General features: G+C 46.7%; 1 protein-coding gene across 2 annotated transcripts in view; it reads left to right on the forward strand.

Moving 5' to 3' along the window:
- The window catches only part of MGLL (monoglyceride lipase), a 40,261-nt gene that overhangs the window by 13,379 nt on the left and 3,945 nt on the right, over positions 1–22,937 (forward strand). For both annotated transcript variants that reach the window (XM_032966672.2, XM_032966671.2), the window contains exons 2-6: positions 2,586–2,692; positions 14,005–14,141; positions 16,404–16,514; positions 17,947–18,036; positions 21,695–21,910. In XM_032966672.2, coding sequence (XP_032822563.2) covers positions 2,586–2,692; positions 14,005–14,141; positions 16,404–16,514; positions 17,947–18,036; positions 21,695–21,910 — 661 coding nt within the window. The remainder of the gene's footprint in view (positions 1–2,585; positions 2,693–14,004; positions 14,142–16,403; positions 16,515–17,946; positions 18,037–21,694; positions 21,911–22,937) is intronic.

Genomic DNA, 22,937 nt, shown 5'->3' on the forward strand with positions numbered 1-22,937 from the left:
CCGATTAGCACGGTTGGCTGCGTACGGCGCAAAAGAAGTACAACGTGCATAGAGAATGGCCCACGGTAGTAGATATCGCAGGGCTATCTCTGAGATCATTTCGAGTGAGCTCCGGTCTCCTGCAAAGTACAACCGCTGTCCTACTATACCCCGCTTCGTGAGAGCAATGGTCCTCGCATGACGGTCAATCTAAAAAAAATTGTAATTACCACAAGACGATATTCAGCAGATGAAGTCCATTGGCGAATTCAATCCGATGTTTGTTTTGTTTTGCCATTGGTGAGAGAGTGACTCATTGACTCGCGATGCTTGTGATTATGTGCGAGTGGCATTCAGAGGCTGGTGGTGTTGATGTTCACAGGTGGGTGTGTGTGTGTGCGTGTGGTTGTGATCATTTTATTGTGGGGAGCGGCGCTGCAGTGGCTTCGCACGCCGACACAACTTCTCTTCCCGCTCACGGCCAACACCGGTGACGATTATCTGAACCGGGCCTGGGCCTGCCCTAGGTCTACTCAGCCTCAAATGAGTACCTGGTGCGGTGTGCAAACATCGCCACTCGGGAGACAAATGCGGTCGGGCGTGGTGCTGGCTAACACACCCCTCCGGCCTTCAAAGGTGCTCACTAACAGCACTTGTCCCTTACAGTCTGTGAAGGATATACGGGGGATCTTTGTCTTTTGTGATGAATTCATATCCTGTGCTGAGTTGTTCACAAGAAACATGTTGTCATATTCTGCTGTGCAGAGGTTTCGGAATACGATGTTGTGCTATCTTGCTTGTTGCACGTGTGGTGTTAAAGTAAATGTTGTGTAAACCCCGTGAGAGCTTAAGAGACCAGGATGAGTCTCGTCTGCAAGAGTCATCTGGGTCAGCAAGACGACAAAAAGAAAAGACGAATTCTGCTCGATGTTTTTTTATGTTTGTTGTTGTCATGCCCCTAGCACCTCCAATGAGCACGGTTGGCCATGTGCGGTGCGAAAGAAGTTCAACATCCATAATAGAGGGTTTTGGGTGTGAGATCGCGTAAATATATAAATGTGTCGTTAAACCTGCCACCACCCGACACAGCCAATTAGTAAGGGTTGTCCCGTAAACAGAAGGTCCCAGTTCGTTAATAGTAAATCCACAACATGCTAGTTGTAGTTACTGGCGAAACGTCGTACTCAGATTGTAAATGTTGTGGCTTTACTCTCCAACACACCCGGTGTGCTGTATAAGTAAGGAATTGTAATTTTCTGTTCATGTAACAAACCGTATTAATTGGCTGTCTGGTGGTGGCGGGTTTAACGATACATTTTAATTTACGCGATCTAACCCCCCCCCCCCCTCCATTGTGGATAATATTGGACGCGAAAGCCTACTGCGTGTTAAAGTTCTACTTCAACACGCAAATTAAATAAAGCACAGCAACGTAGCAAGTACAAACCAACGCAACGGCGTCACGTAAGGAATCGAAAAATACAGCGCGACCATAACGCGACCATTCATGAATCAAGTCCCCTGTCGGGCGAGTCTGCTCGGGAAGATCACAGGGCGCTTGAAAAAAAAAACGTCAACACTTCTGAAAATTTGGCACAATAACCACAAGAGATGTGATGGAAGATTCCAGGCACGCGCTCACAATGATGGCGAACAAGCGGGAGACTACATCATGGGACCTCCTTTGCCAGTACCAAAATATGATAATAGTTTTTTCCCCTTTTTTCTGGCAACAAAGGGTTTCAGTTTGGTGTTTTAACATCTTAACACCTGTTTTGTTGCGAGAAACAAGGGGAAAAACCTATTATCATATTTTTGTACTGGCAAAGGAGGTCCCATGATGTAGATGCTCACCCGAGCTGTCATTACTCTGATCGTGCATTGTCTTTGTGTTGTGTGCGCCTTTTGGCGTCCTCTGGTCTAACACCGTTTGAGACGAGGCTCAAAAGAAAGCTGTCTCCGGTGTGGACCAATCAGTTTCAAGGACAATGCATAAATTATCAGAGTATGTTTTTTGTTTGCATTCTGACCACAAGTATTGTGGTTAATGCGGACATGATTCCTTGTAAAAAGTTTCATTTTGGTGTTTTAACATCTTAACAGAAACTGTTTTGTTGCCAAATAAAAGGGAAAAACCTGGGAGACTCTTTGACTTTTTGCAGCTATTAACATAACATCTGTTATCGTGTTACAGTGTATTGTCATCAGGGCCGGATTAAGGCACGGGGGCTTCAGGGGTTGCAGCCCAGGGGCCTCTGCCAGCTGGAGCGGCCTCCAGAGATGAAGTGAAAAGTGATTTCATTTGTGAATGCTGAATTTGTATTTGTTGTTAGCCTTGTAAAAATACATTTGATTTTTCTTTAACTTTGTTTTCCCTTTTAAAATATTACTGGGGGCCTCACAGTACCTGCAGCCCAGGAGCCTACAAAATCTTAATCCGGCCCTGATCATCATCCGTTCTTTTCCCATTAAAAACGATAGTCCCATACAAGTGTTAACATTTTTTTAAAGCATCGCGTATTTCTTCGACTGCCCATCGCCACGATCGCCGCGCGAGGTGGCGGCCCGCGTGAGACGCGCGGCGTGCCGCCTGTTTGTGCGTGCAGGGGCCTGGTGTGCGTGATGCACGGCGCAGGCGAGCACTGCGGTCGCTACGACGAGCTCGCCAAGACGCTCACTCGGCACTCCCTGCTCGTGTTCGGCCACGACCACGGTGCGATGATGACTCTTGCTGTGTCACTCCGCTCTCCCACACGCTCCATGCTCGAGACTCTTGCTGTGTCACTCCGCTCTCTCATATGCTCGCTGCTCGTGTTCAGATACGGTCAAGGTACGAGACACTTCGTCCATGACTCCGCTCTCCTAAACGCACTCTCCCACCTCTCCCGTCCCACCGCACTTTTTCATCCTACGCACCCGATCCTACCTCTTTTCTTGCATCTCACTCTACTCCCCTCCACGTACCCTGCACTCCATCAACCAAGACTTGCTACCGAAAGACAACCTTCACTCAGTGGAAGGCTGCTCATTCTCCACCTCTTTACTTCCCTATTGAACTAAAACACGGAGCTTACTTGCACTTCGACGTAACTTCTCCTGGCGCGTATCGCTCCCACATGTTTGCACTGTATCTTGGGATTTGCGTGTGTTTATGTCACCTATAGACTAATATACAGAGCTTACACGCACATGTTCCTAACTTATTAATATTCCACTCTTATCAAGACGCTCATACATCGGGCTAAAACAGTGTCAGATGGTGAGAGTCTAGTGAGAGAGATTAAACACGTTAAAGACGCACTACGACAGAATGGCTACAATAATGCTCAAATTAACAGAGCACTGAATGCCAAATCACGATCGCAAAGCAATACTGCTGAAAGCGACCAGATTGTTAAAACAATAAAAATTCCATATATCTCAGGAGTAACTGACAAATTAGCCCGTGTTTTGCAAAAGCAAAACATTACAGTAAGATTTGGTACAGTACACAAAATTCAAAAACTAGTATCTTGCACTAAAGACGCATTACCTAAACTATCAACAGAAGGTGTATATCGGATTAATTGTTCATGTGGCAGCTGCTACATTGGGCAGACGGGACGTAACATCAGCGTAAGACTAAAATAGCATCAGAGAAATATTAAATTATCTCAAACACAACTGTCGGCAGTGGCAGAACATGCTTGTCAACAAGGACACTCAATTGATTTTGACAATGTTGCAGTGGTGTGTAAAACTAATTATTACTGGCAAAGACTAAGAGAATCCATTGAAATTGAGAGGAACAAGAATAACTTTAATCGCTCTGACAGCTATCGGCTTAGTGCGGCCTGGAAGCGTATTATTAAATAATACACATTACATTTTGATTTAAAGAATTACTAATCTACAACTCATTACTAATCATAACCAATGACGGATTACTAATCGATTATATAATTACAATACCCCCCCCCTTGGCCTCTAATCACTGCACCTGATATGAATTAAGTGATGACGTCACCCTGCTGCTCTATATAAAACCGGGAGCAAGCGAGGGCTTTACCATTCTGGCGAATTGCCCGATGATGCTGGATGTATTTACCAGCGAAACGTCGTACTCAAACTGTAAATGTGGATTCACTCTTCAACACACCGGTGGGCTAAAGTAGTGAATTATTTGTCTTTTGTCAACGTGACACTTTTTTTGCTGATTGGCCGTGTCAGGTGGTGGAGGGTTACGACACATTTATAAATAAACGCGATCTAACCCAAAAACCTTTATTATGAATAATATTCCGCTTGCCCTGTTTTTGACTCGCATGTGTTTAATTTACGACCGTTAAATACCTCGTTTATGAGCTGTGCAATATTCCTTAAGCACCACGTGCAATTAATAATCGACTTACGAACATAATTAGTTTCTGGGACACGTTCACAAGTCGAATTGTTCGCAAGTCGGCACACTATACAGGAATGTAATTCCCATACGGCCAGTGTTTCGAATTATGGTTAAAAAAAAGGAAAGCATTATTAAACTCATAAATAATAAGAAATAGTGTATATTGTAAAAATACTGTATACTAAATTAAACAAAATACAATGACATACAGTAAAGAGATTTGTTTCTTCAGTTTTATTTTCACTTACCTTTAGTGCTGATGCTGGCTTTCTTGTCGGAAGAGGCGCAATTAGTCACCACAATTGTACAAACATCAACACACGCCTTAGCGTCATACAATAATAACCGAGCGTAAAGAGGCCCTTGCAGAAACAGAAATGACCGAGCGTAATTAAAACAAATTAGACGCACCGCGTTGCCCGGTGAAAAATATTCCCCTCTAGAACACGATTAGCGCGGTTAAGGTGCTCGCAACGTCAGATACACATTGTTTCAGGGCCGTTCCAAATACGAGGCCTCACGTGGCAGCAGGCCCAATACAACGAAGTCATCAGCCGTGTCTAGCTTATGGGCCATAATTTCCCCCAGTCCTGGTGCTAAACAATTGTCGATCTAACTCTTACCTTATCCATCCTTTTAGGCCATTGCTGTAATAGGCACATCGCCCACAGCGCCTCCCGCTCTCTATTTGCAGTCTGTCAAACCATTTGTGTGGCAGTTCATTGATAGGGCCGGCTCGGGAGACGAAGGGCAGTGTTGTTGTTTTTGCCTAGCTAATATAGTGTGGCAACATGTGTATTTTAAAAAACAATGGTTGCAGAACCCCCCTGGTTTGGGCAGGCACTGCATTGCTCCCGGTGAGCGACCTTTGGTGGGAAATAAAAAAAATTGTTGCTTCAGTTGACGCTGTTATCTTGTGAAGTACGATCAATAAGTAATCACAGGGTCTGCAGATAATTGAGAAACGAATTCATCTGGCTGTCGCCTGATGATGCTAGTTGTAATTACTGGCGAAACGTCGTACTCAGATTTTAAATGTTGTGGATGTACTCTCCAACACACCGGTGTGCTGTACTAGTAACGAATTAGCATGTTCCGTTTAGGTGACAAACCTTTACTAATTTGCTGTGTTGGGTGGTGTCGGGGTTAAGGACACATTTATATTTACGCGATCTAACCCCAAAAAACTGTATTATGGATTAAACAAATTAAAGTTGGCGCTGGCTTCTGTTTGAATAATCGGACACCCTCTTATGGGATAGAATCTCATTGTGTGATCCCATCTGCACGTGTGGCTTGCTACGTTGACAAACTTCGTAAACAGCTTTTTTTACGCGTTCACGGGTTGGTTCACGTGTTCCTTGACACGACATTCAACGCGCAGAAGCACGTGTGGTGGAACGTCGGACAACGCGCCGAACAACATGCGGTAACACCTCGGAACCACAACGGAGAGCCGTACAACACAGCCGGAAAAACCAACGAATTTGCCTTTGTACATACTTTTATTTCATTTCCCCAAAAATGCAGTAATGTTGACAATTTTTACCAATTAAAAATAATTATGCGATTATTCAATATAATGACTTGTGGGAAATTATTTTTTTTTAACAGACCCATAATCATTTGCACCATTAATGATCGGTAATTATCTGTAATTATCAACCTTGAACTCTATAATGCATTTTGCAAGAAAGTGGCACTACATCAAAGTCAGCATTTATTTAAATCAATAACATCATCTTGTGTTATTTTGAAATACACCGCCTGCCTCTTAATAAACAATGAGAATTCATCACGATCAGGCATTACAGTCAAATTACATCCACTGCCATTAATCAATTGCACTCCCGGTGAACGCAGGCAGCAGCGGCAGTGCTGTTCAACTCCAACTCCCAACGGCGGCACGTCATTGTCAGCGGTGGCAGAAACGTGGGGTTGAATCCAGGTCACACAATTCGACGAAGTGAGGGATTGTTGGCACCAATGCCACACCAGGCCACCAATGCCACACCAGGCCACCAATGCCACGCCAGGCCACCAATGTCGCACCAGGCCACCTCAAAGAGTCACACGCGTGTCTACTGCTCAAGCCCGGCTGTTCCTGTGGCTCTTGCGACTGGATTGAAATCATTTCATTAATATTCAACAGTGGTCAGATTTGACTCTAAACACAAACACACAAAAAACACAACAACAGCAACAACAATCGCCATTCGCCATCACGGTGCTTGTGCCAGGCTATGTGCATGTTGCGACCAAGTGTCGAATGCCCCCTGGAAGGAGGTCACAGGGCAGACCCGGGTGCCATGGGTCGACTGACTGAAATGACTGGCTGATGCACCACCTGTGCCCCCGACCGTGCCAACGTGCTGTGTTTTAGCCATCCGGCGCTCAGCTCGTTGTTGTGAGCGTCACTCCTCTACCCTCCGTTGTTGTTGGAGGGCGACTGCCTCCAATTGCCCAGTAGCGTCCTTCACGAGCCTCCTCCACAGAGGCCGATCTTGACACCGCTGGTACCAGTCATTGGCAAGTCCACTTAGCTCCACATCCACTTGTACCATATCACTCCATCTCCTCTCTAGCCCATGCCGCGCCCGTTTATCCCCATCTATCTGGCCGCAACAAAAGCTGTTTAGGCATGCGGTGGCTGGGAATGCGGGCTACATGACACAGCCAATGTAGCCATGCCTGCCAGAGGAGCTCACCGATGTAACTTTGTACAGATCTTTCAAGGATTTGTGAGCTTCTCACACATCCAAACTGGTTAAACCCAGGATGGATCGTAGGCAGGCCAGCCTAAGTGTTTATAACCGGCGAAGATGTTCTATTAGGGGGGTCCAGGTTTCGCAAGAGTAGATAATAGAGGGAATGACTGTGGCAGAGAAGACCTGAAGCTTCGTATGGAGTGACAGACCAGGTAGCTTCCACACAGCGTTATGCAACTGATGAAAATATAATGCTGCTCGACTGATTCGAGTGAGACCTCTGCTGTCAAACCGGAGCCAGTCATGAGCACACTGACCAGGTATGGGAAACTATCCACTCTCTCCACAACTGCCCCATCACCAATTGGGAGGTGAGGGGATGGAGTGTCTGATGATACAAAATTCCCAGGCAGGTGCTTAGTTTTGGTGGGGCTGATGGTAAGACCCCACCTCTTATTGGTACGCTCCAGGTTCAGAAGCAGTGCCTCCAACTCCTCCTCTGAGTGAGCAGTAATTACCAGATCATCGGCATACGTAACATGTTCTTTGGTTCTTTCGGTAAAGTGACTTTACCGAAAGAACCAAAGAAAATGAATCCTTGCAGTCACGAAAGCTTTAAATCGAAAAATACATAACATGGTTGAACAATAGGGAGCCATCCCTTGACCGCACCCGGGCATCGATCAGCCTCCCATTGTATCTGTACCAGATGGAAATTTCTCTGGTACAGCCATCGAAGGCTTCACGAACTACGTGGTCGAAATAGATGCTAAATAATGTGGGAGCCAGAGGACATCCCTGTCACACTCAAGGTTAACAGGGAATGTCTCCGACTCCCAGCCAGGTAGTTTTACCCGGGGCCACTCAGCATCATGAAGGTCCTTAATGATTGAGAGCAGAGAGTCAGGGACTCCGAAAGCACAAACTAGAATCAGGCATACTGATGGGTCAATAAAGCAGAGATGCAGGTCTTGTTGGAATTCCAGAAACCTCTTCTGTAGCAGACGAACAGAAAATATGGCATCTGTGCAGGACCGCCCTTTCCTGAAACCGCATTGGGGCTCTGCAAGCCTCTTCTCAGCGTGCCTGGCAAGGCGATGTTGAATAATCCTTGCCGGGACCTTTCTCGGCACACTGAGGAATGAGATGCCCCTGTAGTTACAGTCTATGCGGTTCCCCTTTTTAAAGTGGGGGACCACCAGGGAATCTTTACAATTCTGCAGAACCCGTCCAGTGGTCCAGACTGTTATTATGATGTCATGTAGGGCAATCTGTGCACAACGCCACCCTCCTTCAGCATTTCGCTTGAGAGATGATCTCTGCCCTGTGCCTTTCCTAGTCCCAGACTCTGGATCGCCTTCAGTACTTCCTCAACAGACGGCACCTCAGCTAGCCACTCACAGGGGTGACTTCTTCTCATATTTGAGGCACAGCAGCCTCAGCAAGGTCATCCCCACTTTGCCCCATAATGTTTTCCAGGCTGAGGGATTTCCCCTCCTCCAGACCTCACAAAAATGCTCAGCAAATCTGCAAACCTGTACCTGGGGGTCGGAGTTTGGATCACCGTTCTTTACCCTAATGATGGTAATAGGTATGGTGCTGCAAGTAATTTTTTTTATGGAAGTAAAGAGCGATTTGTGATCGCAGGCTACTGAGGCAGATTCCATCTCCTCAACAAACCGCGACCACCACCCATCCTTGCAGCGCCTTACGGCTCTCCGAACCTCCGAGCGAAGGCTGCGGTAAGCCTCCTCATTCTCTGACGTGGGATGCTGTAGATAATGAGTGGGCCTGTTGCTTTTTCTCAGCCAGCCTGAACACGTCCTCTGTCAGCCAGGGTCTCTGGGGAGGTCTGGACCGTGAACCAAAAGCAGCCATTGAAGCTGCATGAGCCACAGTCCTAAACCCCGCCCATTTCCCCTCGACATCAGGAGGAGCGGGGGACGATGCCAACCCCAGCTGCAAGCAATGATGAAATTCTTGCTTGCAACTTTCATCAGTGAGCTGAGACCAGGCGACTATGGGCTTGAATTCGGTCCTGGATGTACACCCACCACCGGAGTGGAAGAATGGCAGGCCCATCTTACAGATGAAAAGTCAATGGTCAGTTGGCAGATCAGCTCCATGGTAGGTCCTGGTGTCAAGGACATGGGCCTGCATCCGCTGTTCCATCACTATATAGTCAAGCAGATGTTCTTGCTTGAACCCGGCATGCATCCATGATCTTGTGTGGATGCGCCAATGCCGGAAAAATCTAGCAGCCTCCTACCGTTGTTATTGAGCTGATCTGGCCCATGCCTTTCAATCACTCCAGAACAGGTGCCAGCATCATGACCAACTCGGGCATTAAAGTCACCCAACAGGATGACTTCTATCCCGAGGAACCACTTTAGCTAGCACCTGTGACAGGTCATACAAGGCATCTGACTCATCGGCCTTTCCTGCATCCCTCCACTGATGTTCATCTTCGGTGGAGGCATAAGTAACCACGACCGCCACTCATCGCCTCTGGTTAATGGAAAGGCGAGCCCAAAGTAGCCTGGTGCTTACAGCTTCCCACACCTCATCGCCACACTTCCATGCTCCCTTCATTATTTTGTTCAGAAGAAGAGCCACTCCCTATTGTTTGGCAGTCTTCTGCCCCGAGTAGACGACTGTCCACCCCTCATTGTGGCTGGAGCCAGAGCCGGTCCACTAGACCTCTTGAATGCCACAGAGATCCAAGCGGTACTGGTCCAGCTCCCGACAGAGAAGTGACAGCCTCTCCTCCGCAGTGAGTGTTCGAACATTCCACGTGGTCACATGCAGTGTTTTTTGCTGTTTCTGAAGGAACCCCGAGGGTAAGGATTCAGTCTCCTGGCTCTGCCAAATGGGGTTTGGCCAGGAGACGTCATAGACGCCTGTCCCCCCGGGGCCTCCAGCACAAGCTTAGTTGTATATTTTGTTCGTGGTTTAGTGGTAATTAATTGAAGATAGAGGGGTTACCAGCCTCTCACACCCGTCCAGAGCTCCCTTTGGCCGCTGTGGTGGCTACAATCGCCATGAGGGGAATGGCCAATCGAAATTGACCCTCCCCCCATGGCACTGCTCACCACAGCGTTACCGTCGGGCACCAATGAGGAGGTGGGAGGTTGTTTTGCCGGACAAAAACACAGACACACAAAAATACACACACACACAAACACAAAACACACACAAGCACACACACAAATACATACCCACAAAAAGAGTGCTCAGATTTTGCTCTAAACACACACAAAAATAGTGGTTAGATTTGACTCTAAACACACACACACAAAACACACATGGACAATGTTCCTCCTGCATGCAGTTCGCTCTTACAAAGCACTTGTAAACATATACAATCTTTGTGTATTATTTTTTCAGGTCATGTTAAGATTAATTAAACGATACATTTTAATTTCAGCTCTGAAGTTGTCAGTTAATTAGACCATTGCAGGCGTGTCATGCTTTTAATTGGAGAATTGTTTTGAATAATGCGTGTGACATTTTCATAGTTTTGAAGAGCAAATAGCTCATCATCGTTAGCCACGCTACTTTGTGCACTCACTGACGCAGTGATGTCTCCTTCGACAGATAACTTTACGCTTTATTTCTGGTTCATTAGCATTTCTCTAGATGACATGAAGGGAACACGGCTCTAGTTTTCGTTGAATATCAGACCTAATGTATCCCACAAACCGTCGGGTCGATAGGTAATTCATATTTTCTATTTCCGTAATTTTTCAAACGGCAAAAATATTGTATTATATTCGAGCGAAACCGAGTAGGCCTGCACTTGGGCCCTCTTCAGCAATTTGTCTTTTCGAAATTTGCATTACAATCGCGTCCACGGTGTCACAAGAGGAATAAGTGTCCATTCATAACTCTCGCAGAGCGCGGTGCTATCACCCAGTGACTGAGAGCGGCCCACGCACGCACGGCGATGTCATCACGCGTGGACTTCTGAGAGTGACCTGGGGCGCTGCAATGTCTCTGCACACCATGCAGTGGCGATGTTGATGCCACGTTGGGCAAACTTAGGGGTGTTTTTCTCTCTCTCTCTCTCAAGAGTTGGCATTTGGAAAATGTGGTGAAAAACGCAATTTAACATCATGGTGTTGTTGTGTGCAGTCACTGATGAATTGGTTGAGACCATTAACTCACTGTTGAGATCATCAACAATTAACAGGACACGCACACACCAAAGCCTCACAATCCGAAAAATAATATACTCTTTATATTCGTTATTAAATTAAAATCAGTTTTTTGCAACGATTAACAACAAAAAATATCGCTTTACATTCATAGTTTAAAATGTAATGCATGTTCATAAATTCAACCACGCGTGCTCCTCGAACGGGGGCAGTCCTGCCCGCTATTTCAGAGCGCCGGGGTGACAGAACCCAACCCGAGAATGCCCGCCACCATTAATCAACTCATTACAGCGCAGAGGTCGCGTGAGGCCCAAACCCCAAGGTCCACGTCAATTTCCATCAGCACCGCTTCATTTACAGGTTTGTCTCTTCAAGGTCGTTTGTAGATGCGGGTGGTTTTCAGTCGGCCTACCCCGTAATTTTCTCATTTGTTCCAATTTTGTTCCCATCATACACTGGGCCCAATTTTTTTCCCCCACATTGTTAAAACATCCTCCTGACTGGTGATGTCTGTGTCGATCGTTTACGGAACACGTGGTTTGATTCATTTTTTATTATTATTAAGATCGCAGATACTGAGCCAAAGCCCAAAGGGCTATGACGTAAAGCATCTCGCAACTAAATGAACTAATAATAGCACAGTACATCACATAAGAATCAATCCATTTCTGTCAACCGAGCAAGGTTATGGGAATTTCGGAAAAGAGACGATGGGAAGGAATTAAAAATCCTGTAACTTGTAGCACTAATGATAGTAGATCATATAGGAATTAACGCCTTTCCTGAATTAGGCAAGGTTCTAGGAACTTGTGAAAAGTGTTGATTGGAGGAAGTTCCACAGTGAAGCAATGTGAGAAAAGGAGGAGGTAGAGGAATGTTGTACTGCACTCCACAATATTGGCAGTTGAACACAGCGTGGGGTAAAGGAACCCGTCAGTGACCTGGTCGTTGGCATGGCTGGAGGTAAACTCAACTATAAACTATATTTATTTTACCAGGTGCGGCCTACTGAGTTATATAGCTCTTTTGTAAAAGCTACCTAACCAAAAATTATAGCTCAACGAAGTGGCTTATCACGTGGGAAATTTACAGCAGCCAAATACTCTAAACGCATAATGTTGATTCTAAATGTGGAGGGAAAAACCGGAGGATCCGGAGAAAATCCACACAACCACGGGGAGAGAGACACACAAACTCCAAATATACAGCAACAGGCGTCAGGGTCGGGATCGAACCCACGACCTCCTGTATACCAGGCGAGGTAGTTAACATCTCGCCACTATGGCGCCTAGGCCTCGGTAAGGTAAAAGGTAAAAACAACGAGCCTACCTTTACCCTCCCTTTTACCTTACCACAATACAATAACTCTACCCTTACCTTTAACCCTTTAGCAAGGTAAGGTAAAAGGTCAAAAGCAATGAGCCTACCTTTACCCTACCTTTTACCCTTACCCCATACAAATTACCCAATTACAGGGTAATTACTGGGGTACTACACGTGAAAAAGGTTTATAACAGATAAATGCTAGGCAGAGCGCTTGATTCATCTATAGAATACTCTCGATAATTCCAATGTTAAATGGAGGCCTTGGACTGCGCCACAGAGCTTTTAGCGAGCGCTAAATAAGGTATTTACCGGGTTATTCTTCCGCGCTACCTTTACCCTACCCTTTACCTTACCCCTTGGTATGTCGACACTTTTACCTTTACCCTTTTACCCGGTAAAAAAGGTAAATTACCTTACCCTGCCGAGGCCTAGTGGTGCCCGATGATTCTGTCTCTACGAATCCAAGCAATGCGGTCAGCATCATGGATAGACATTGGACTCGCCGTCCGTTTTGCAGCAGAGACATTTACCGATTGAGAATAGCATTTGTTAAATTCCAGTCGTTGGGATTTTTCTGGGTCAATATATTTTCATATTTCATGTGTCCCATTTTTCATTTTTCCTGGAAAGGAAATCTTTAACTTAAATGTTAACCCAATACACTACTGGCACAATATACGTGGATATCTATATGCTGTAATATTGAATATATATGTAACATTTAAAACAACGTTTGCTATGTATTGTTTCAATATATCATCTAACGTAGAATTTTCACTGTAAGTTGTTTTTTTGGGGTATTAAATATTTTGTCATTAGTTGACTTGGGCATTCTATTCTAGATATACTATATCAACTGTACGAACTCAGATGTCAAAGCCATTGTGCCTGCATGTGTGAACGTGTGTGTGCACATAAACACACGTGTTCATGGGTGTTATGTGCATGTATTCATGTGTGTGGGGAAGGATTGGGTAGCGGTTGTGTAGCGGTTAGCACGTTGCGCTACAAACCTGGCGACCCGGGTTCGATTTCCGCTCACGGCCAACACCAGTGGCGATTATCTGAACCGGTCGTGGGCCTCCCCTAGTTCGACCCAGCTTCGAATGAGTACCTGGTAAATATCGCCACTCGGGAGATAAAGACGGCCAGCCGTGGTGCTGGCCACCCACCCCCTCGTGTGCCGTGCCGGCCTTCATAGGTGCTCGCTGACAGTACTTGCCCCAGCAGTCTGTTAAGGCTACACGGGAGGTCTTTGCCCGCGTGATATATCGTTTGAAAACTGATTTCTTTACTACTGCTTTTTTGCGTTTAATGTGTTGTAATTCCCCCGCACCTCCAATCGTCACGGTTGGCTACGTACGGTGCGAAAGAAGTCGAACGTCGTGCACACATACACACGCACGCACACGTACGCGCGTGCGTGCGCTTTGCTGTGCGCGTGCTGCAGTGGGTCACGGACGGAGCACGCGCGTGCGCCTGGCGGACATCCACGTGGACATGCACGTGCGCGACTGCCTCCAGCACGTGCGGCGCGTGCGTGGCACGCACCCTCGCCTGCCCTGCTTCCTTCTCGGACACTCCCTGGCAAGACGCACGCGAGGCGACGCGCCCATCCATCCACACAACCTCGGTGCCGGATTATCCTCGTAGCAAAAGTAGCTGCATATGCAGTAGCTACTGGGCCCGCACTTTCAAGGGCCCCGCGCTAAATGCTTTCAAGCTATCAATTCCGGTTCACTGATTCTGCACTTGCTCTATTACTACAGTACTATACTGCCTTCAACTTTTATGAACGACTGGGTGTTTAAGGTTAGTGATTTGTCGTATTATCTGGCCGTATAGCAAATAAATAAATAAATAGAGGCGATTACTTTACTATCCGAGGTAAAAATTTGTGTTTTAATATTTATTAGTTTTTTTTTATATATTTAGGGCCCCTTTATAACATGTGCTACAGGCCCCGCACTAACTTCATCCGACACTGACACAACCCAACCCACACACCCCACTCGCCCGTCCGCTCACTCGCCCTTTCGGTCGCTCGTTCGCTCACTCACTACAGTATTTAAAACGAAAAAAAAATACCACATGAGGCCCTCTGAGCTGTGTAACACTTTTTCAGCAGCGATCTGGCCATCACCAATGATCGCTCGACGAAGCGGCTTATCATCGCGTGGACATTTATAGCGGCCAGATAGTCTCTCAAGGGCACGTTGATTCTAAATGTGCAGAGGGTGAGAGGGGGGAACCGGAGGACCCGGAGACAATCCATGGGAGAGAGAGAGAGCGCGAAATGGAGTAGGAAGAGAGGGGGCAGAGAGCGAGGGGGGGCAGAGAGGGGGGTTGAGAGAGAGGAGGGGCAGAGAGGGGGGTAGAGAGAGAGGGAAGGGGTAAGGAGAGCAGAAAAAAAAAGAAAACAATATTTTGTTTGGTCTTTCATTTAAAAGGGGGGGGGGGGGTGGTTACATAAAGCAAAGCATAAAAAACACAGAAAAACGAAATGATGAACGGAGCAAAGTGCCGACTACACCGAGCATCTTCTTGTTTCCTCTGATCGTAAAAAGAGAGAGAGAGAGAGGGGGTCACGCAAACTCCAAATATAGGGCAGCAGGGGTAGAGGCTCTCGCTCGATCGCTCTCAGCTCACGGCCCGCTCGCGAGTGATACTAATTGAGCTGTGGTGCCACAGGCACAGTCTGTAATCGTCCCACGGTAGGGGAGGGAAAGGGGGGGGGGTGAGATATTGCGAAGTGCGATTCCAATTGAGTTATTTTCAAGTAATTATATTATATTTTCTTTACTCGGCAAATGTGGAAGATGATGCCGGCACACAATGTCCAGTGACGTGGCGGGGTCTTTACTGTCCACGTGTGAAGCAGATGGCACGCCGAGTATTTCATGGTTCACGCATCACCGGCGGCGATGACCAGGACGGCCTGCCAGATACGAATTGCAAAGCTCTGCAGCAAACAGCCTCACGCGCTACCACCGTGGATATGTCAGATGCAATGCCCATGACAGCAGTGTCAACATAGTAGGCATGTTTTTATTTATTTTCGCCTTTGTCTCGTCGGAGTATCTCATCTGCAAAGTCAGGGTTGCTTTAACCAGAATCAGAATATGTATTTACACTGGAGGAATCCGATGAGCTATAAAGCTCTTTTTCATAGATGTCCAGGACGCTACAACAAATGATACAACAAACACCATAGGAGTGCAACGTATAGCAAAGGTGACTAAATCACTTTCAAATATCTATATAAAACTATGTTTACCTTACCATGTCAAACCAACTAAGCTATGATATTATTTTGCAGAAGCGATCTGGCCACAAGTGATAGCTCAACGAAGTGGCTTATCATGTTGGAGAACTGCCATGATGTTTTTAGGCAAGGGCCCTCTTATTAAATACGGGTCATAGTTCGATGCAGAATGAGTCGACAATACAAGACAATCATAGCTCACCCCTCCCTCCGGTATAGACGGACACACGGTCACAGCCGCAGTGCAGGAGGCGTATTGCCTGATGTAATAGATTGCGATCTGTTCGTCGGCTACACAGGTGAGGTGAGGGAGTATCTGTGTCCCATACCTGTCAACCCACACGGTTTACCCTGGATTCTTGTACAGGGAAATTTAGTTTTCAGATCCATACTGTGTACAGCCATTTCAATGTGGGCAAAAACAATAATGTTTGTGTTTCTCCCTTGTGATGGGACTTTGTGGGATGAACGTTGAGGTTTGTAAGGGCACCACGGGGTGACCAATAAGGTCTGAATTGGTCTGTAACAAGGTAGGGCGCTGATAAGGGGTCGACGGGTGCGGTGTCCCGCGTGTGTGTGCACAGGGCGGTGCCGTATCGGTGCTGGCGGCTTGCGAGCGCACGACTGAGTTCGCTGGCGTGGTGCTGATTGCGCCCCTGCTGAAGATGAGCGAGGAGTTCGCCACGCCGTGCAAGGCAGGTCTCACCGCCCCCCCCCCCCCCCCAGTTCCTCGTTGTGATCCTTCGCTGTGCCGCACACAGAGAGAGAGAGAGCGGGGGGTGGGGGGGGGGGGTGACCGAACCGGGTCCCGGGCTGCGCGTCCCCTTTCACTGCCTTCCAGCCACACTGAACGCGCACAGAGCGGCACAATGAAGTAGAGTTAACAACTCCCGTGGCCAAGGCAGCGTGCGGAGGGCTTAATTCAGCAATGGGTTGACACACGGCTGTGCGAATATACTTTGCAATACTGAGCAGTTATGTATACTGTATCTATACACACACTGTGTATTTTAATCTTGATTTGAAGCTTTCGTGACTGCAGGAATCCATACTCTTTGGTTCTTTCGGTAAAGTCACGTGGGTAGAAATACCTACGTGACTTTACCGAAAGAACCAAAGAGGATAGTGTGTGACTTAAATTAGGCCGCATCTCATGATGCTGTACAATTAGGGGGAACGCTCGTTATGGTGGTTGGTGTTTCGACTTAATATCTAAACTACCAAGTGTAAACAGATGAAATCGCTCCTGTTGGAGACGCATATTAGTGGTGAGGTCTTCCCTCGCCTATACAATAGCTGAGATTTGGAGTAATCAATTTGGAAACATGCGGAGCGAGGAAGAAGGGAACGAGGGCTGTGGCTGAGAACGAGTGGTATGGCAAGGTGTCAATGAAGCCGATTGGTGGTGCAGAGACAAATCAGTCCTGGACAGGGAAGTCTTGATGCTGAACTTGAATGGAGGCGTGGAATCGGCGATGCTGACAGCCAGGATGACGACATTTCACCCCTTCGGGTGCAGCAACAGCAGATGAGCCCTGACGCGTGGGTAAAACCAACTTTTCGTCGATCGGCAGGTTTGCACGCGGGTGGGATAAAGTGTGGGTACTGCCACCTCTTCCAAGACGTCCGGCCAGCGTGGAAGAGTAGGCCAAAGCACTCTGTGGAGGGAATTCCTCGAGCGGAGGTCCTTCAGCCAGCGGTGGCATTCGCGAGTTTCATTGCAGGCCATAGCCTTTTACCTCCCGCGATAGGACACGGTCGAGCTGGACCGTGCCCCGCCAAACGAAAGCGCCTTACGGGGAATTGCTGTTCAGTAAAGTGTCGGCAGTTTGCTGCAACTTCACCGCGGTGTTCTTCACTAATTTTCAGAAAGGAAGGGGTGGGTGGGGATGTGAGGGCACTTTCGCCGGTAAGTCGTCATCAACAAAATGTGAAACCATCGTGGGGGTTTGACAGCAGCACGATGATGATGATTATGATGGGGGGTGTTTTCACTGTTTGTGTATCGTCGAGGGGCCGCGGGTCTTGGGCCGCACCGAAGGCCACCAGGGGCCTGCCCGTGACCCGCGAGCCTCGCAATTGAAGAACGCCGGCGGATTGTTGCACGCTGTGCGTCGTCCCCCGCAGGTGCTCATGGCGAAGTTCTTCAGCTGCATTTGCCCAAACTTCCCGCTGGGTTCTCTCGACCCTTCCCTGCTCTCCCGAGACGCGAGAGAGGTAAGATCATTTACGGTGGAGGGTGCGCAACGTGCGGAGGATGCTGCAAGTGTAACAGGCAGCCGACAGTTATGCTGACGATGACAATAATGATACTTTATTGTTCGTTTATTTAAGCGTTGGCGCTACGGTGTTGTGATGTTATCCTCCTCGCCTGGTATGCAGGAGGTCGGGGCATCGATCATGACGCCTGTATATTTGGAGTTTGCGTGTTCTCCCCGTAGTCGTGTGGATTTTTTTTTCCGGGTCCTCCGGTTTTTCCCTCCACATTTCGAAACATGCGAATAGATTATCTCGATTATTTTGCTGTAATAAATTTCCACTTGATAAGCCACTTCGTCGAACTATTATTTGTGGCCAGGTCACTTCTCAAAAATAAGCTAATAGTTCAGTGGGTCTTACCTGGTAAGATTAAAAAAAAATTGCTTCGTTTTATTTTGATATATTTTAAGTTATTTGTTTACATTTCTTATACTTTGCACTCCTATCGTGTTTTTGCACTGTTTGTTGTTGTAACGATCTGACCCGTCCCTACTAGACATCTGTGAAACAGAGCTTCAGAGCTGATCGGATTCCCCCTTGTATAAATACATATTCTGATTCTGGACACGAATGTATTATTCTTGTGATTGCAGAGAATATAAGTAACACGATAAATAAGCAGCAGACAATACGACTTCCATATCTACAATTTGGAAATCAATGTCGCCAGTCGTGGCGAGAGCTGTGAATTGCTCGTGCCACGACCGGCGCCAGGGACCCACCTCGAGAAAGTTCAAGAGAGCCCCTCTACAAATGTAAATATGTGCCAAGCTGAAGGCCCATATATGCTTCATAGATGCTTTGTAAGCGGAGACCTTGGTACGGTGTTCCCTTGTTATTCACGAGGGATACGTTCCGGAGATGCTCGCGAATCACACATTGCGTGGATGATGATGTTGGCCTATCAAATGAATTACCTTAAATTAATAAACAAACTATTAAATACGTGAACATTATAATAGCTTAAAAATTGGTTACCATAATCATGCAGTAAATAAAAATTAATGTTAAAGTGTTAAATAATTGTTTATTGATTAAATAACCTTCCATGAAAATTAAAATAACACAATAAATAAAAATTGGCTATAGTAAACGTAAAGTAAATTTATATTCTTTGGTTCTTTAGGTAAAGTCACGTAAATAGAAAATAATGAAATAAAATAATATAAATAATAATTAATGAAAATGTATCAAAACATATTTTTTATTTTTTATTCTTAGTATTATTTGTATTATTTTTTATTATTTTCTATCTACGTGACTTTTCCGAAGGAACCAAAGAATATGAATACCTGCAGTCACAAAAGTTTTAAGTCAAAATAAAGTAAATTTGTAAGTATTCCATAATAGTTACTAAATTAATTACCTTATCTCATTACTTTATTTCATCAATTTAACTCAACACTTTCTCGCATTACATTCTCTCTCGTCGCTTTATCTCATCGCTTTCCTTCTCTCTCGATACAGAAGTTGTGTAGAGTTCCAGACGCGATTCACGGATAGCCAAAATAACGCGTAGAAATCTCGTGTACAACGAGGGAACGCTGTTAACGAAAACCAGAAACGTGGCAACGTATTTCAGCCACCGCACAAGAGTAAAAATTGGGTCAAAATAAATCACCCTCCGACCAAAAGTGACGACTTAAGTGAGAGCCGGGGAGGTAGAGTGAAGCCAGGCCCTCTCGCCACTTCCCCATGGGCCATGGGAACTTTGCTACAAAGCTGCCCGCTCTATCCCCAAAGGAACCAACATTTTGTAAATACAGTGTGCATCAAAAAAATGTTAACACTTCGAAGAATTTGCAACAATACCACGAGAAATGTGTTGCCTCCAGGCTCTGGAGACCACCTGGAGAAGATTCCAGACACGTGTTGACAACGATGGCGAACACGTGGAGACTCTTTGACTTTTTGAAGCTATTAACATACATTTATTTTCGTCCCATATAAGTGTTAAAAAAATGTTTGAAGTACCCTGGACTGTATTTTTTACAATGGGGAATCAATGTTGGTTCCCCTTACGAATAATCATATTTTTCCGTAATAAATGAATCTTTCTTTGCGTCTAAGTCTATATCCGTGCATTTCAATTAAACCCCTAATTTAATGCCACTTTCCTGAGTTACTTGTGAAATAGTTGCCCATCCAGCATGCCCTTTAAATTGAACCAAAAGTAGTGTGTCACCTAATCCTCACCCGAACGAACGCTCTTTGCTGGGCACAAATGATTAATTCCCCTTACGGTATAAATAAGAACAATCCACTGCTGCATGATGACTTCTCCACACCATGCAGATCGAGAGGGTTATTTGACCATACTTCGCCACGCTGATGAGTGTGGGTTGGTGAAGACAAGTAACACGGACGTAGCGTAGCGCAGAACAAGAGTGTATTTGTTCTGCACTGCTCTCTGCTGACAACGTATTCCCACGGTAGCCTCGGGCACCTGTTGTACGCATTCGTGGTGGCCACCCTACCACGCACTATCCAAGCTTAGCTGAGCTTCCGAGATCTGCTGAGATCGGTCGCATTGCGAGTGACTTGACCGACGGTTCAGAAGTAAGGGGAGAACAAATTCTCGCATTGCCTGACCATAGAACAAAGATGGTCACCGCATCGCGCGCTTGCAGATGCGCTTCTGCGGCCGTCTGGAACGCTCTTCCGATATTAGGATCCACGGGAGCTGTACACTTTTATGTAATCTAAATTGAAATCTCATTTCTTCAGAACTGATTGTTGTGTTTTAGTTTGTTGTCCTTCGGCCGCACCTTCGATTACCACGGTTGGCTACGTATGGTGCGAAAGAAGTTCGACGTACATACATACATAACAAATATTAATGCCACTGGGAGTACAAATATTCAGGGAAAATTACTATTAATATACTCTGGCCCGGCACGGCTCGGTGCAGAGTGGCCGTGAAAACGATGGCAGTGTGTGTCGGTGTGTGTCGGTGTGGGTGGGCGTGGGTGTGTGTGTCTCTGTGTGTGTCGGTGTGGGTGGGCGTGGGTGTGTGTGTCTCTGTGTGTGACGGTGTGGGCGAGCGTGTGTCGATGTGCATCGCTGTGGGTGGGCGTGGGTGTGTGTGGATGTGTGTGTCTCTGTGTGTGTCGGTGGGCGTGTGTTGGTGTGTGTCGGTGTGGGTGGGTGGATGTGTGTGTCTCTGTGTGTGTCGGTGTGGGTGGGCGTGTGTTGGTGTGTGTGTGTCGGTGTGGGTGGGTGTGTGTCGGTGTGGGTGGGTGTGTGTGTCTCTGTGCGTGTCGGTTTTGGCGGGTGCGTGTTTGTGTGTGTGTGTGTGTGTGTCGGTGTGCGTGTGTGTGTCGGTGTGGGTGTGTGTGTTGATGTGTGTCGGTGTGCGTGTGTGTGTGTCGGTGTGGGTGTGTGTGTGTCGGTGTGGGTGTGTGTGTGTGTCGGTGTGTGTCGGTGTGCGTGTGTGTGTGTCGGTGTGGGTGTGTGTCTGTGTGCGTGTGTGTGTGTCGGTGTGGGTGTGTGTGTGTGTCGGTGTGTGTCTGTGTGCGTGTGTGCGTGTGTGCGTGTGTGTTTGTGTGCGTGTGTGTGTGTCGGTGTGGGTCGGTGTGCGTGTGTGTGTGTGTGTGTCGGTGCGTGTGTGCGGCAGGTGGAGGACTATGCGTCGGACCCGCTGGTCTACCACGGCCGCGTGCGCGTGGCGTTTGCCGTGAGGCTGCTCCACACGGTGTCGCTCCTCGCGCGGCTCATGCCCAGCGTGTCGTGGCCGTTCCTGCTGCTGCACGGCAGCAGGGATCAGCTGTGCGACCCAGCCGGCTCCCAGATGCTGTACGACCAGGCCGCCAGCACGGACAAGACCATCAGGGTGAGGCACGACCTTCTCTTAACCCCTGGCTACCCTACCCTTGATCCGTGTACCGTGCCGGCCTTCATAGGTGCTACTCGCCAACGGCACTTGCCCCAACAGTCTGTTCAGTTCCATTTCAGTTCCATTTATTTGGGCATAGCCCTGTGAGCCATTTGGCTCTTGAATCGGGTGTAACCGCAACAAACAAAAAAACAAAAACATGAACAAGAAAACGTCTTAAAGTGACTTTATGTGTGACTGTGCAAAACAGAAAATCCAAGAAAAAAACATCAAAATATTCCTGAAAAAGCACCGTACACCAACGCTGTGTGCAAAAATCCCAGTGGGATGCAAGTCAAACAACAACAACCACAAGACAACTTAGATTAAGGCCATCAGTCTAACTCCGTACTACAACAAACAAAAACATGGCCAAACCAAAAGACGTTTTCGAAATCACCAAAATAAAGCCATAAATGCAATGTAACAGTGATCATAGGGACTGTGACCGAATTTTTAACAATAAACTACATAAATAACATGTAACACCAAACCATAGAGCCATAGCTGGCTGCATGAGTCACTCCACAACAACAGGAGCATCAGTCGGAGTATCACATTTTTCAATGCACCTTTAAGATCAGCACACTAAATAAAAATACAGATAATACTTTGCAGCAGTCATCCGGAGCAAAACATTTTATTTTAGGCCACTGAATAGCAGTGGCAGCTAGGGGTGTACAACTCCTCTAGAGCAGTTTTGAGTGAAGATCTCATAGGTAGTGATTCGAGTTGCAGTTTATTGGCAATAGCATTCCAGACCCTGGGGGCATCAATAGCAAAGACCCTTCCTCTAGTTTTTGTACGGCAATAAGGAATGTGAAGCTGGTAAATGAGCGAAGACCTGAGGTCAAATTTGTTCTTTGAAACAGAGAGGAGATCCAGCAGGTAGTCTGCGGATTTTTTTGTAAGTACATCGTGAATAAATAAGATCTGGTGCACAAGCCGTCGAACATTAAGAGATGTTAAGTTTGACCCAATGTAG

Source organism: Petromyzon marinus, chromosome 36 (assembly GCF_048934315.1).
Source record: "Petromyzon marinus isolate PM22_M1 ecotype Great Lakes invasive population chromosome 36, UKy_Petmar_22M1.pri1.0, whole genome shotgun sequence".
Classification (NCBI taxonomy): Eukaryota; Metazoa; Chordata; class Hyperoartia; order Petromyzontiformes; family Petromyzontidae; genus Petromyzon; species Petromyzon marinus.